The sequence below is a fragment of the Tachysurus vachellii genome, chromosome 19 (genome assembly GCF_030014155.1).
Source record: "Tachysurus vachellii isolate PV-2020 chromosome 19, HZAU_Pvac_v1, whole genome shotgun sequence".
NCBI classification, from domain to species: Eukaryota; Metazoa; Chordata; class Actinopteri; order Siluriformes; family Bagridae; genus Tachysurus; species Tachysurus vachellii.
This window is the reverse complement of record NC_083478.1, coordinates 20,069,700-20,086,596: the sequence shown is the minus strand read 5'-3', so window position 1 is coordinate 20,086,596 and position 16,897 is coordinate 20,069,700. Positions and strand designations below refer to the sequence as shown.

At 39.2% G+C, this 16,897-nt stretch overlaps 1 protein-coding gene across 1 annotated transcript; it reads left to right on the top strand.

Annotated features, from left to right (window-relative positions):
• The first annotated feature begins 251 nt into the window (after window positions 1-251).
• epm2a (EPM2A glucan phosphatase, laforin) lies at window positions 252-15,986 on the top strand. Its single transcript, XM_060893959.1, has 4 exons — window positions 252-615; window positions 3,338-3,512; window positions 11,923-12,167; window positions 14,201-15,986. The coding sequence occupies exons 1-4, from the start codon at window positions 366-368 to the stop codon at window positions 14,500-14,502; spliced, it is 972 nt and encodes a 323-aa protein (XP_060749942.1). The 5' UTR covers window positions 252-365; the 3' UTR covers window positions 14,503-15,986.
• Window positions 15,987-16,897: the final 911 nt, after the last annotated feature.

The following is a 16,897-nucleotide window of genomic DNA, read 5'->3' as shown; positions in this document are numbered from 1 at the left end:
TCATTACTACATTTTTATAAAAACTAGACAAAGCTGTTGATATTTGCATATTTTCATATTGTATTGTATCACTTTACCGTGCATTTGAATGAAAATGCATTTGAATGAATAAGAGTTGTTGTTTTTCTTATCAAAATGCGTGATTACGGTCCGTTAAATGGGTGAGTCGACTCACCTAAAAGAGTCGGCTCGTTCGAGAACAACTAGCACGTTAAATTGGTGTGTCGACTCACCTAAAAGAGTCGGCTCTTTCGAGAACAACCAGCAGGTTAAACACGACGGGGAAAAATTGACGTGAATCCTACTTCAATAAAATTTTATCGAGAGAGTCTTAGGCGCTTTAGCTCTTGTTCATTTCACCGAGAATGCTTTTGTTTAGGTTTGGGGTTGTGTTGAGCTCCGAGCGCTCGGATATCGAGGTGTTTGTGTGTGGATCCCGTCCCGAACTCGGCCACTGGGACTCACAGAACGCAGTAGCGATGAAACCTACGCGGACGCTGGCGTCCAGCTGCGACCCCTGTCTGTGGCTCGGGGAAGTGCAACTCAGCGAACCGTACACACACAAATTCTGGTTCAAGTTCCTTAAGCGGATTGATGGGAATTATATATGGGAAGGTATTTGATAGTTTTATTAAGATTTATTTCTAAACTAAACTAATCTAAACTAAATTCTCGATTCTGATTGGTCAAAAGGTAATGACTAAGTTGTAGCGGTTCTTTGAGGCGGCGTTTATTTATCGTTTGTAAGGAGTCTCCAGTATCAGTGTTTTCTGTAAAACTTCTGAACTTCTGTCAAACTTTCTTCAGGAAAGAGGAGATTACACTTTCTGATTTTTCCCTGTACTTTAACCAGCTCCTATAATGTAAGCAATAACAGGAACTAACTTGTTTTGTTCATGAATGGTAACTATTACCGGATAAAAATGGTGTAGTTGTATCTTTATATTATATCTTTATATGTATGTATGTATATATATATATATATATATATATATATATATATATATATATATATATATATATATATATATATATATATATATATAAAAACATAAACATAAACATTGGCAGATAGCTGTGGAATAAGATGATTCTTTGTTTCACAAAAACCCACATCACACTATGCTGTCAGTGATTATTTACCTGTAACAACACACTCTGTCATGTTACAGTTACATTTACAGGCACTTATATTTATCCAGGTTTTTTATATTAACATGAGCAGATAAGATGGGATTTGAACTCATAACCTTCTACGGAGGCCACAATGTCTGACCCACTGAGCTACAACTGCCCCGACTGGAATTTTTTCAAATGACATTTTCATAAAATGTCATAAACAGCCTGGACTTGACTTAGTGGTTAACACGTTTGCCTCTCACCTCCAGGGTTGGGGGTTCGATTCCCACCTCCCCCTTGTGTGTGTGGAGTTTGCATGTTCTCCTCGTGCCTCGGGGGTTTCCTCCGGGTACTCCGGTTTCCTCCCCCTGTCCAAAGACATGCATGGTAGGTTGATTGGCATCTCTGGAAAATTGTCCGTAGTGTGTGATTGCGTGAGTGAATGAGAGTGTGTGTGTGTGTGTGTGCCCTGTGATGGGTTGGCACTCCATACAGGGTGTATCCTGCCTTGATGCCCGATGACGCCTGAGATAGGCACAGGCTCCCCGTGACCCGAGGTAGTTCAGATAAGCGGTAGAAAATGAGTGAGTGAATGAGTGAGCCTGGACTTGACTCACACAGACTAATCAAATAAAATGGAAGTAAATTCTAAAATATTACATAAAACATTACTATAATTTTAGAAGCAGATGTAATGTAATGGACCGTCTTTCTCACTAGATGGCATTGATGGCCCATACAAGACAGAGAGTCAGACACACACACACATACTGTATACACACAGACACACACACACACACACACACACACACACACTTTATCCTTCTGTCCTGTTGCAATTTAACTTGAATCTGCTTTGACTTTCTCAGCATATTTTATCACTGGCACTCACAAAGCACAGAGTTCAAAAAGAACTGACAGATTTTGATGTTTTTTTGTCTCTCAGACCGGTTTCTACTGACGTCAGTTATTCTGCACCTCAACAATGACTGACTTTCAATTAATTTTGTCAGGTTTGTTCATTTTTCAGCAGCCCACTCATTTTAAATGGCTTTAATGGTGTGCTTGAACTGTATTGTACGTATATATATATAATTTTTTTTTTCTTGCACTAGAATGATTGTTTTCTCTGTTTCTTGGCATGCTGTGATTTCCTTTTCAACATGCTGCAGCACACTTTAGGACATTTTAAGAAAACAATGATGCTTGATTGCACACCACATGGCTCTAAAGTCTAAACTCTAAATGTGGGACAGAAAATGAATCTCAGTTCCTTCTGGCAGTCAGGACATCAAAACCCCATGTTTGCTGCCTCCTGTGTTGAAGATCATGAAGTGAGACACTCAGTCAGGACTGAACTGGGATTGCGAGGCATTTAGAAGATAGAGTTAAAGCTCTGGATGTTTAGGCTTCTCATTAAAAGGAACATAGCCTGATTCTCATTGAGAGTTTTCTCTGTTTTTTCGCATTACATCGATTTTGTCTTCTTCAGGTTGGTCACATGACATCATGACTTTAGGTAACGTTGACTCATTGACCATTGACACATTCCAGTGTCACAGCACACTGATGGCCTGAGTGTAAATATTTAATACCGGTAAAGTTTTAAGTATTCGCTTGCATTCTCACGCCTGACAGAAGAAACATGATAAGAAACGAACATGACATTTTTTTTGACATTTTCCGTAAATACGATTTCGTCTCGCAGTGCGAGCCTACGGCTTCGCTTCCTGCACACGTATCAATGGAGGGAGACATAAACACAAATCATAAAATGGTGGAAAGAGTGCTGGACATATCGAGCAAGAGCAATGCAAGTAAATGCCAAGGCACTGCGAAAACATCTGTCATGGATATATATATATATATATATATATATATATATATATATATATATATATATATATATATATATATATATATATATAGGGGTCACAAAACATTGCCAGTCTTAAAATTGGGTCCTGTTTAATTTTACATTATAAGGAAGATGGCATCCCTTTTGTATCATGTCATCCCGGGGAGGTTTCCTCAGGAACCTAAATCTGCATCCAGATCCTTAATAAAGAGGGTCTGTGATTGTTAAAACTGCAATACATAAAATACAGTTATTATAAGTCAGAGAAAATGTTTCAAATTTCGTTTAATGATACAAAGAAAGAGCAAGAGAATTTTATTTTTATTTCTAATGTCTACTGATGGTTTACCGTGTCTCCAGGTAACGGCCCACATCACGACCGGGAGTTAGTGTACGATCAAAGCAACATGGTGGACGGTGCGTACTGTAACCCGATTGGTCACTGGATCGAGGTGAGCGGCCACACGGATGAGATGAAGCACACAACAGACTTCTACTTCAGCGTCGCCGGACAACAGGCCATGCACTTTTCCAAGTGTGTAAACACATCGCCAATGACACTTTATTTCATTTCTCCTCAGGTGTCGATGCTGGTACAGAAACAGTTTGGTCAAAATAATTTCCCGTGAGCTTGATTTGAACAGGTTTACAAGAAGATGCTGTATTTTTTCCTGAAAAGTGTTTATACACAGATGTGTAGTGAGCCAATCAGATTGCAGCCTTTATGATTCTACAGCTTGTATTCAGGAAAGTGTTAAGAAAAAAAATATATATATTTTTAAAAAATGTATATAAATTACTAAACTAAATTATGTAATGGAATGTTGTGAAAGGAAAATCACTCTTAAAATACCAAACATTTTCATGCCACCTTTTAGCCCCACCCACAAAGCGCCATAAAAGGCAAAGCTAGCAGAGATGACAATGCCAAAGTGACATCTAAACGGCGAAACAGCGACTCCTAAAGGCAGCATGCGGTAAAACACCCTTAATAGACTTAATGCATGTATAAAATCCCAGTAACTAAGTAAGTAAATTATAGATTTCAGAACAGTCGAGGTTCACATCACTTGTGTAAAATTTGATTTCTGTCTGAAGTCGTTCTTTTTCATTTCCTCGTGAATAGAAGAGCTGTGAGTGCGAGCGATGTTCTCTAAAGCACTCCAAAGCACTCTGCCAGGGTCGCAGCTCTCCAGTGGAGGGCAGGGAGTCACACACCTGAGTTTCTGATTGAAAAAATATGTGACAAAGTGTGTGTGTGTGTGTTTGTGTGTCTCATGTGTAAGTCGAGTGCGTTAATACGTCAGCATTAGAGCATTAATACTCACTCATGAATATTCACAAGTGAATGAAAAGAAATGATTGGAAAGGATTGCTGGTTTGTGGGATTGTGTGTATGTGTCTGGGGGGGGGGGCTTTAGCGAAGGACATTCAGTTCAGGTTTGTACAGATGGATTAAAATCAACGGATGTAAAGAGAAAAAAAGGAAAGGACAAAAGGTTAACTATAAAAAAGCATTTCTTAGAAATCTCTTTTCATTCAGCTTCCAAGATACAATACGTGTGTGTGTGTGTGTGTGTGTGTGTGTGTGTGTGTGCCATTCAAATTAACTATAAACCCTCCTTCCTTCCGTTTTTCGCTTCTATTCATTCGTCTTCCAGTTGAACTCTGAAATATATATATATATATATATGTATATATATATATATATATATATATATATATATATATATATATATATATTTTTTTTTTTTTTTTGTAATAATGGAAGAACAAGATGATTCGTTTAAAAACGCAGTGTAAACAGCCTTGTTACTGTCTCATCCAGGGAGTCAGATCATTATAGTACACGGTATTATTTTGTTTGCCTCTTTGGAGTTTTCCTCAGGCTGTTCAGATTTGTAATGATCCACAGTTGCTGCTTATTATCAGAAAATGTCATGAGCTCGAAGAGGTGATTAGACGCCGATTCGCCCGTCCTGATCTCCTGAGATGTGACTGAGGCGTCATTAGGTACTGAAACTTATCTGAGGATGAAAATAGAAATACAGTGAGGATTAGTTTTTTCTGAGTCTGAGATATTAGAACAGTGTGTTTGTGTTTGTGTTTTGATCCACAGAACCTTCTAGAAAACGATGGTCATCGTTTGGTCAGTATCAGATGTAACAGCCATCCGGTTTGTTCTGTGTGTCGATTAACATCACAAGTCTTCATGGTACTTCCTGTGATTACTGAGGATTTTAAGTCTGAATGGTGAATTTTATTTTGACGAACAAGAGAACAGATCCATGATTGACAGAACTATATCGTCGCTGTCGGGCAGAATCCTCGTATCTCCAAAACCGTTATTTTTCAGTGGACAGGGTTTAGTCCGCGTTGCAGTGGATTGTCTTGCGCTAAATTCCTGTCCTCAGACGAGCACCAGAACTAGCGGGGGTCAAGATTTTTTTTCTTTGAGCCCAGTGTTTTGAAGACATTTACCTCAGAAGACGTGTTGATTCGTTGCGACTCTTCTTGAGCAGAAATATGCCGCGAAGCTCTCCCGCGGAGTGAGGAAGAGGTGGACAGTTGAAGTGTCCAATGGAGTTATGAGATTTGCGCTCAAGCTATTTTCAAGACTTTAGATTGGTTAATAACTTGTAAAAATAACAGACCCACGTGGGGACTGACCAATAGCATCGATATGTGAAAAAATATGGAATTGACCAAATTTGGACATACGAGGTTTCCGCCCGACAGTGACGATATCTAAACTTTAAAAACAATAAACGGATAAATATCCATATAACTATTGTTTCTATAGTAACGCTGATTCACTACATGCTTTGTTACATAACACACAAAATTGTAGAATTGTTGATGTGCCGAAGTTCGCTAACATATTTGGAAGGAGTCTTCAGTGTCAGCATTTAACAGTCAGTGATTAGTTTTCCTTTTTTTTTTTATCTCAACCGCCAACATGTGTGTTTTAGAGGTTGTTCTACAGGAAGGCTGCATGCAAAGAGGGAGGAATTTTTCATCATAGTGACGCTTCCAAAAGGCTAAAATATCAATATTTCAGAAAAGTGTTTTTTTGTTTTTTTTTGGAGAAATCTGTTTTTTTTTATCCTCTTTAAGGTTTTCTGTTTCCTTGTTTGCAGTTCAATGCCACTGACTTTTGACAAGTTTCTTCAGCAAAACTGTCGTCTTTTATTTGTAAAGCTTTTGAGAAGAAAATAATCTTCAACTAATCATTGTTTTTTTTGCCTGAAGTAGAAGAAATAATAACCTCTCTCTATCTTTCTCTCTCTCTCTCTCTCTCTCTCTCTCTATCTATCTTTCTCTCTCTCTCTCTCTCTCTCTCTCTCTCTCTCTCTCTCTCTCTCTCTCTCTCTCTCTCTCTCTCTCTCTCTCTCTGGCTGCTTTTTGTAATGTGCAAATTTGCATGTATATTAATTTATAGTGCAAAATTAATTAAGCCCCAAGGGGTAGAGAATTACTGACTGCAAGAATGCAACACAGAGGCATCACGGCTTCACTTCTGCTACCGGCTGCTTCCCAAATGATTCATTTCCACCCAATATACTGAATGACTTTTCTCAGCTTCTGTGAAAGGATGTAGAAATCAAGCGCTTCTCCGATGCTGTAGTGTCACTCTTATCCAGCGATCCTGATGCCCAAGAGCAGAGCAGAAATCATTATTAAAAAAAGAAAAGAAAACAAAGACAACGTTGCTCTTTATATGACAAGAGTCTTAAAGATTACAGAAATGAATTAAAAACGATATTTTTTCTGACTATGTAAAACTATATGCATTTCTGATCTGTCCTGAAATGTTATTGTTTAATCTAAAACGTTTTGTTACTAAACACATAAAAGAATAGAAGGAGTCTCCAGTGTCAGCATTTCAGAAGTAAAGCTGTGATAATAAGCTCCGCCCCAAAACAAGAACAGAATCAATTCAGACTTTAAAGGTGGGGTTTCCATTGTTTAAAAGCCAATGTTAACATTTGAAATCACCAAAACAAACACACCCCTAACCCAAATGGGTCCCACCCCTGTATTGATAGCTCCGCCCACACATATGTACATACGCAACCCAAGCAAATAATGGAAAGAAATGTGTCTTTATCATAGCTGAAGGGAAGAACAATACGATTGCAGATAAACAAACAAGCAAAAATGACACACAAGTATAATCATGTAAAGGACAAAAACATATATTAGTTCTGTGTAACAAAACAAAACCAACGTTACTCACCTATCGAGAAGGAAAAAAGTGCCTCGGCGTCCCATCGCAGGCCTTCCTGCTCCTTCAGTTCTCTCCAGCGCTGGAAAGCTGATCCTATATTAACACGTCCTACTTCTTACCTTATCGTAAGCCTTTCTTCGCTTTCTTTCTTTGTTTTTATCCTCCATGTCAATGTCAAAACCGCTTTCTGCTGATGTCACACATACGCACTGAACACTCTCTCCGTCCATATTGACAAGACACGCCCCTTTCTGCTCATTGGCTACACATTAGTTTTGTTTTTGTTTTGTTTGGCGGCCCGACGCGGTTTTCTGAAGCATTTCTCAAACAACAGAGACCCCACCTTTAAGTGTGAAAGCGACCAAACGTTCACCATTTTAGCTTCATAATGACGCCGTCGTTTATTATTTTCCCGTAGCAGCACCTGTTTTGTTCCTCTTATAGCTGTTAGTGCTAATTTTTACCTCTTTGACCTCGATGTTAAAAGGATATACAGAAAAAAGGGAACAACAAAGCTTTTTCCACTTCAGTTGACCCCGGGGTCATGAAGTGGATTTGACCCGGACTGAGGGCAGGGGCAGGATACACAATCAAACAGCTCTTTAGTTAAAAATAATGGCACCCTGAATCACCTGACATGTGTAATGGCATCTAGTGAACCCTTGCTTCTCTTTGTCTAGCCTGTAATAATTTGGGGAACGTGTTCTGCAGCCCAGTCCTCTAATAAATGTGATGAATGGAGAGAGAAAAACAGATTGTACCCACGAACAGTTTTGACACAGAATATATCTGTTTGCTGAGGGAGCTCATAAATAGCTCGTGATGGGATGCCATTGGCTAAATCCATTGGAGAAAGGCCAAATTGAATGTGTTAGAGAGGCTAAATCGATCAGGGTGTAGAAAGTGCCGCAGGTGTGCGCTTGCTCACGAGCGAGAGAGAGAGAGGGGAATCAATGTGCTTTCTGTTTTTAACACACCCTTGTCAGCTTCCTCTAGCTTCGTAAATCTCTGTGACCATCTCGAGGGCTCTTTAACCGTGTTATTTACTTGAACGGAATTCGTTATAGTGCTTGAGGTAGTGGAAGTGCTATAAAGTCATTATGGAGAGATGGTGACAGTCTCAGGGTCAGACGTCACGCCCACAGACCGTCTGCTGAACGTCTGACGCTTACGGCACACGGAATTTCAAACACTTCAGGAGTTTCTGAATCATCGTCCGGTCGGTTGGATAGTGCAGAATTTCCAGAAAACGTGGGTCAGGGTTTTTTTTAATAACCAACGTGGAAACAAAGCCGTCGTTACCCTCTACTACCCTCATGGAAGAAGGAAGCCATTGTGTCTATGAGCCCTACAAATAGCGCTTATTAGGATCAGCTAAATACTGGATTCTCCAAATGATGTGTAGTTCACTATATGATTCATGATCAACATTTGTGCACAGGTTTGTTTTTGTAGGGACTTTACATTTCCACACCCCTAAACAATGACGGTGAACAAAACAATCTGTGATTGGTTTCTTTACATGTCAATCAGAAGCCCTCTTGGGTCTTTTCACTTTTTACACCGAAGGATGTTGTGGACGGAGGAATTATTGAGTTGAAATTCAATCTAGTTGGAAAAACGTTCGTATAATATGAGAGCTTCTGGGTCGGGATACATTCATGTCTGTCTCATTCTGTACACCGTGTACACCTCCTGATTGTAATGACGGGAGTCTGAGCTCAGAGATTCAGAGAGAACATCATTAGAAAAGAGCAGGAAAAGGTTAAAGAGATCGCTGTGCCTCAGTGAGAAGGAGAAGTGGAGGAAGAATGGAGCGAGGATGAATTGAATTTTTATTTCTTTTAAATGTCCAATCTGCATCCCTGTCATTTACTCTCTCTCTCTCTCTCTCTCTCTCTCTCTCTCTCTCTCTCTCTTTCTCCACCGCCCACTGACTTTCTTTTCTCTCTCACTCTCTCTGTAGCTCTATCTCTCTCTGTCTCTGTCTCTTTTCTCTATCTTTCTCTCTCTGTCTGTCTGAGAAACGATGACAGATAGATAAATGAGATGATTACAGGAGGGGGTGTAGCCGGGGTTCTGACTGTCCTCTGGGGCTCTAAAAATACCTCCATATTCTATCCATCGAGTGCACCGTGCGTCCTTCTCCTCTTCCTCACCTCCTCAAGGGTCCATTTCTCTCTTCTGTTCAAATATCACTCTCCTCACCAGTCAAACACTTTTCCTTACTCTGTCCTCCTTCAGAAAGATTAGCTACAATGTCAGCACGGGGTTCTCTACCGAAACGGGCGGGGAAAAAAATTATGTAACATTAGTAACCATGTCGACCATGACTCCAAGTACCAATCCTAACTAGTTCTATCCTAGTTTACCGTTTAACAGTTGGTGTAATGTCGGCTGACGAGATGAAGTTCCATCAGTACTTTGATCAGGCTTGATTCCTGAACTTGTGATCTGATTGGTCAGGAGAATTGAGGAGAAAAAAAAAGATTGATGTAGCTTAGCACTACAAAATAAGGAATACAAAAAAAAAATGCATTAATAGCAGCTGCATTCTTATAAGATTTATCTTTGGATTTTCTCTTTATTTTTTTTTAAGTTTTAGAAATTGTAAACTTTCCTTCAAAATAAAAAATCATGATTTAGCTTTAACTCTGTTTTTAATATTTAATATATTCTCCAAATATAACTTATAACGTCTATCTGAATACTTCCATCCGCATACATTCTTCTCATACATTTAAAAGATTTCCAAGAAATTAAAACATTTTTCTCATTTGATATCTGAACGTTTGAGCAAAAAAGAAAACAGATGAAAAGTGCATTTTTTAATATGCAAAAATTAACTGTAATTAAATGTATCACCTCATTTGCATATTTTAATAGGTTTTTAAAGAGAAATCTCACACCGATAATGGCTACAGAGCAGGTTTATGTTTTATTCTGATGTGATTAAAAGAAAAAATAGTTTAATAAGGTGTCTGGCCCAAAGCACTGGACTTTTTTCTTTCTTTTTTTTTTTTTGAAGAAAAGCTCATTAATTTAAAAATAGGCTCTTTATATGTAAATGATGTGATCAGACGTTTAAAATGTACTAAATTATTAAATAATAAAGTTAATAAACCCACTGTGATTAGGACTAAATGTACCTTATGCTCTCTGTCCTGGTTTAGATAATTCTGTAAATAAATGATGAAATAATCTGCAATGCTGGGAAAAATCTCAAACTGCCCGAAAACTCTGCGTAGACTTTACAAAATGTACAGCCTGAAGCCTACAGTACAAAGAAAAGAAAGTACTAGCATAGAATACATAGGAAAAGAAAGTGCTAGCATATAAACGACTTGAACAGAAAGTGCTAGCATAGAATACATAGGAAAAGAAAGTGCTAGCATAGAAACGACATGAACAGAAAGTGCTAGCATAGAAACCACGGAAAAAAGAAAGTGCTAGCATAGAAACCACAGAAAAAGAAAATGCTAGCATAGAATACATAGGAAAAGAAAGTGCTAGCATAAAAACCACAGAAAAAGAAAGTGCTGGCATAGAAACCACAGAAAAAGAAAGTGCTAGCATAGAAATGACATGAACAGAAAGTGCTAGCATAGAAACCACGGAAAAAAGAAAGTGCTAGCATAGAATCGACATGAACAGAAAGTGCTAGCATAGAAAACACAGAAAAAGAAAATGCTAGCATAGAAACCACAGAAAAAGACATTTCTAGCATAGAAACCACAGAAAAAGAAAGTGCTAGCATAGAAACCACAGAAAAAGAAAGTGCTAGCATAGAAACCACAGAAAAAGAAATTTCTAGCATAGAAACCACAGAAAAAGAAAATGCTAGCATAGAAACCACAGAAAAAGAAATTTCTAGCATAGAAACCACAGAAAAAGAAAGTGCTAGCATAGAAACCACAGAAAAAGAAAGTGCTAGCATAGAAACAATATGAACAGAAAGTGCTAGCATAGAAACCACAGAAAAAGAAAGTGCTAGCATAGAAACAATATGAACAGAAAGTGCTAGCATAGAAAGGACATGAACAGAAAGTGCTAGCATAGAAACCATGGAAAAAAGAAAGTGCTAGCATAGAAAACATAGGAAAAGAAAGTTCTAGCATAAATATCACAGGAAAATCTTCCACTAAAAACTTTCTTGAGAATATATTCTTCCAAAATCACTAGTCAGTGTTTCCTGAGTTGTTTATACAGGTGACAGATTTTTTTCAGCTTCATCGATTCTTCCAGCCTCTGGAACTGAACCAGAGACGTGGACATCGTTCTTCTAAAAGATTTTCCCTCACAGAGCTGTTCGTTTAAGATCTCACCATGAAGGCCATCATTGATCATGTCAGGACATCATTTCATCTTCTGTTCAGTGAGTCCTTGTGTCCAGTGGAAGAGACCATGTCCATCAGAATAAAAAACAAACAAACAAACAAAAACATTTTCAGCATAGGATAAGCCTAAAGCAAAAATCATGTCATTCTTGGTTGTGTGATTTTAAACAGAAAAAAGCAAGGAAAAACAACATGTACTGCAGGAATCGTTTAAATATCTGGGTGGGTAAATAAAGAAACATGGACCATGTGGGCTGTAGGATTGATCCAAAGACTCCTTTGATCCATTTGTTTGTATCCGTCACATTGAATTTGCTTTACAGTTGAGAAAATCTTAAATTTGTTTTGCCCCAACCTAACCCCACCCTTCCCTGCAGGATCCTGCCCCGAGTATGGCTGGGTAGTTGCCCCCGGCGTGTCGAGCACGTCACTCTGAAGCTAAAGCACGAGCTGGGTGTCACGGCTGTGATGAACTTCCAGACCGAGTGGGACGTCAGGAACAACTCGCACGGCTGCCGGCGTGACCCCGATGAGAACATGACCCCGGAGACCATGATGCACCTGTACAGAGACTGTGGTCTGGCTTATGTCTGGATCCCGACCCCTGACATGAGCACTGAGGGTGCGTCTGTTAATAGAGATACAATCACAGCAGCTTTTATCACATGCGCTATAATCAGACGAGCAGATTTCAGGTCTGGGTTAGGGTTAGGGTTAGGGTTAGATGTTGCCTGTAACAACCAGAAAAAGAAGACCAACTAGCTTCTGAGGGGGGCACGGTGGCTTAGTGGTTAGCACGTACGCCTCCCACCTCCAGAGATTCCCGCCTCCACCTTGTGTGTGTGGAGTTTGCATGTTCTCCCCGTGCCTCGGGGGTTTCCTCCGGGTACTCCGGTTTCCTTCCCCAGTCCAAAGACATGCATGGTAGGTTGATTGGCATCTCTGGAAAATTGTCCGTAGTGTGTTATTGCGTGAGTGAATGAGAGTGTGTGTGTGTGTGTGCCCTGCAATGGGTTGGCACTCCGTCCAGGGTGTATCCTGCCTTGATGCCCGATGACGCCTGAGATAGGCACATTCTCCTCGTGACCCGACTTAGTTCGGATAAGCGGTAGAAGATGAATGAATGAATGAATGAACTAATTTCTGACTGACTTTTGGTTTAGTCTGTAGGTAATTTTTTATTTTAACTTAAACCTCGCCACTCTAAATAGTGAGGCATATATAGACGTGAGGATAGATGACGTTTCCCATCTTGTCACGTTGAGCTTGAGCTTGTCACGTTTTGTATTAGCAAGCACGAATGATAAAGATATGTTTAAAAATCAAAGGAAATGAAATTCAAAACCAAGCTTTAATGTACTTTAGAACTCTCTTGCTTAGAAGGAAATAAAACTAGCCAGATGTGGATGATATATTTTATCTTTTTATTGATCGTCGTCCATCAACATATAAAATGTTGTATCTTAGTGTTGTTCGCTACGATATTTTTATCCTGGGTGTCAGATGAGTAAAACACTGGCCGTTTATCCTCCACACTGAAGATTTGACTTGTAGGACTCGCTAATGCGTAGCTAAACACTAAAATCATCTGAGGCACAACCTCTACCTGCGTTCACACCCCCTCAGTGAGGCTCGACCCTGGTTTTAACCCGAGACCATTGGCGTTGTTTACACGGCAGAACTGATATCTGAGTATTACTCACGGGTAAAAAAAAACCAACACAGCGCGTTAGGAAGCTAGGAGGAGTTAGCACAGCATGTCTGATAAAAGATAAACACACTCATAACACACTCAGGGCTAAACATATCTCTTACCGCACTAACACAAGGTTATTAGATTATTTCCCTGTCCACTGGAAAAGGCATCCGAGAGCACAGCGCTCTCTATTTACACCACAGAGAGCTGGATATTGCTTGGAGTTGTTATTATATTTGATTTTTTTCTTGACACGATAACTACAGCATAATTTTTTTATTAAACTCCAACCTTAGGCGTCGCACCGCTCTGAAGCGAATGCTGGAAAGTGTTTTACAAACAGTCCGAGGGTTAGAAATCGATCCGGTGTCTGAAGTGTTAAGCTAATGTGGCTAAGAAAAAAAAGAAAAATCGTTAACTGAACTCATCGTCATTCTTATTCTCAACAATCTTGTCGTTTTATGATCTCGATGGACAGGAATCTGTTTTTCTTCAAGTAAATAAATATATATATATAACGCCTTCATTTTGCATTGTCTTGTTGTTGTTTTTTTTTTTGTAGTTTGAGAAAGTTGTGGGTTTGGGATGACTCCAGTGGCTAATTTGCATATTCATGTCTGTTCAGGAATAGGAAAGGGACGGGGCTTTATTTAATATTACAGTTGTTTTAAGATTTCGTGGAATATTTTTTTGTGATTGTTGTAATCATAATTTTATTATTTTGTGGCTTCTTGGGTTTTTTTTTTAAACCTGTGATGTTTAAGTTTTTCTCGCTTTTTGTACTCGGGGATGATGTAAAACAAGAAGACGCTATTTTGCCAGATTTCTGAGAGATCATTTGTTTTTAAAATTTAAGAATTTAAAAATGTAATGCTGGTTGTCAGATCTGCTTGTCTGTTTCCAAAATTGTAAGTCCAAAATAAAAACAAAATTCTTGCTGTATATGTCTCCCCCTGCAGGACGTGTGCGGATGCTGCCCCAGGCTGTGTACCTGCTCTACGGGTTGTTAGAAAACGGTCACAGCGTGTATGTGCACTGTAACGCAGGCGTGGGTCGTTCCACAGCCGCCGTGTGCGGCCTGCTCATGTACGTGCTCGGCTGGAGCCTCAGGAAGGTGCAGTACTACCTCACAGCCAGGAGGGCGGCGGTGTACATCGACGAAGAAGCTTTGGTACGAGCGCAGGACGACTTCTGGTTGAAGTTTGGACGGTTACGTGCCCCGGGGTGTTGTTCTGAAATGCATGAAGGAGGACAATGTTAGATAAATAGATGAGTGTATACTTAAAATGATTGTTTTACTGTTTTATTATTTTAATGTTATTTAATTTTTGGAGAATTTTTCAGGTTTTTCTCCTCTTACGTTTGGATATGAATCACCTCTATTTTTAATTTTTTTTGGTAAGATTTTTTTTGTAAAGATTTCTCTCTTTTTCATCTTATCTGTCCCCCTCTATCTTGTTCCTGACAAAATGGTCATTTTGAAAAAGGGCACCTTGGAGCTGTTGGCTCGGCTGCTCACGCACACGACTGTTATCGTTATTCCGTGGAACGATTTTCCAAATTTAATATCCTGCTAAATCTTTTTGTGAATGCTCAGCATGGAGGCTATATTTAGATCGGACCTTTCGCTCACACCGATGCAGGGTGTGAAAGCATTGTGGCCTTTTGAATAAATGGGTGGCAATTCTGTCACCATCCATGAAGGTTTATTGAGAGGAAGAAAATACTCAAAGAGGAGAAGCTGGTAAATTATTCCGAAGACGTCCGTGAGAGAGATTTTTAAATCGGAAAACATCCTGTTCTCGCTCGTGTTCTGTATCAGCGAAGAAAAAGTCTTCTTTGTTCTGTCGGTTGTCTATCCTCTCATGCTTCACAGCGCTGCTTTAAAATCTCTCGTTCATTTCTTCTGTTTAATTTTCCCCTGCATGTCAGGGAGCTCAGGGTGTCTTTACTTTTGAGCACAGTTTGCTACTTTTCCCAAGGACGAGGTTTCTGGTGATGTTCTACAAACCACTCAGTGTTCAGTGGGTTACAAGAAGTGAGCGCTGAATACCTTGAGGTGTGTGAGTGTGTGTGTGAGTGAGTGCGTGTGCATGTGTGTGTGTGCATGAGTGTGTGTGCATGAGTGTGTGTGCATGAGTGTGTGTGCGTGAGTGAGTGTGTGTGAGTGAGTGTGTGTGAATGAGTGTGTGTGCATGAGTGTGTGCATGAGTGTTTGTGTGTATGAGTGTGTTTGTATGCATGTGTGTGTGTGTGTGTGTGTGTAAAATCAGATTTGTGCCACATTATTTCCATCTTGTAATAATGTGTTTGTGAGATCTTTAATATCTGATTCTTTTGGTCTTAACGATGCTGATTGTTTACGTTTGTTCTCCAATAATTAAATATTTTTCTATTCACATCACACAGACCTTCATTTATACGCAAGTCAGCTACATAAATGTAATTAATTATGTGACTTCTGAAGGCAGCGGGAATAAAGCAGGGCTTCACTCACAGTAAAGAGAGTGAATACTTTGAAAAAAAATGTTCAGCTATATTCATTTGTCACCCTTCAATAACACTGTGGGTTGTTGGGGAACGAAAACTTATGCAAGGCCCTGTATCTGTGTGCAGTTTTATTACAGTGCATTAAGCAATAATATAAAAATATAATAATAGATAGTGGTTTTGGAATTTAAAAAAACAGAGATATTTTGTGGTTGCTTTTGAGGGATTATATTGATCTGGCAACCCTGATCAGTACAGAACAGCAAGTTATGAATATAAATGCAAATAAAATGACAAAAAAAAAAAAAACTCTGCGAATGTCTTGGTGTCTTTTTATAATCATTTTCCCCACTTGTTTATGTGATATGGAAACAAATAATACAGATAATACTCTGTAGTGACTCTTACTTTGAGCCACTACAGAGCTGCTGTAGTATAGTGTTCATTTCGTCACCTATTTTTAATTTAGTCTTAGTCTTAGTCTTGTGCCAAATGTCCTTGTTAGTTTTAGTCATATTTAGTCATTCACATATCTTTTTTTGTTAAAGTTTTAGTCGACTAAACGTCTCGTCATTTTAGTCTAGTTTTAGTCAAAAGAAAACTCAAGGTATCTTAGTCTAGTTTTAGTCGACTAAAAGTCTTTTAATTTTAGTCTAGTTTTAGTCAAAAAATTGTAGTCTTTTTTTTAAAATAACACATTATTACTAAGATTATTACTGATAAACATTTTAGTAAAAAAAGTGTTTCACATCTCAAACATTGGTTAAATGTCGTAATTACCTGACAAAATACACTTGTTGAATGATTTTTGTTGAATGCAAATGTTAAACGTGTCTGTTTCCCGTCAGTTATGATGACACATTCTGACTTTTTGTCAGTATCATTGTACTTAAAATGCGACCAAATATCGAGCCTCTTCCTTCGACCTAGCATGTCGTCGTCGTCGTTTGGGTGTTGTGTGTTCAGTAGTTTCGTGTTGCAGCCACAGGCTTATGAGACCTGTAACTTGAGAAACAGTGCGAAGCCGCGAACTCACTCTCACCGCTTCATCGGATACCGCTTATCCGAACTACCTCGGGTCACGGGGAGCCTATCTCAGGCGTCATCGGGCATCAAGGCAGGATACACCCTGGACGGAGGTGTGCCAACCAATCGCAGGGCACACA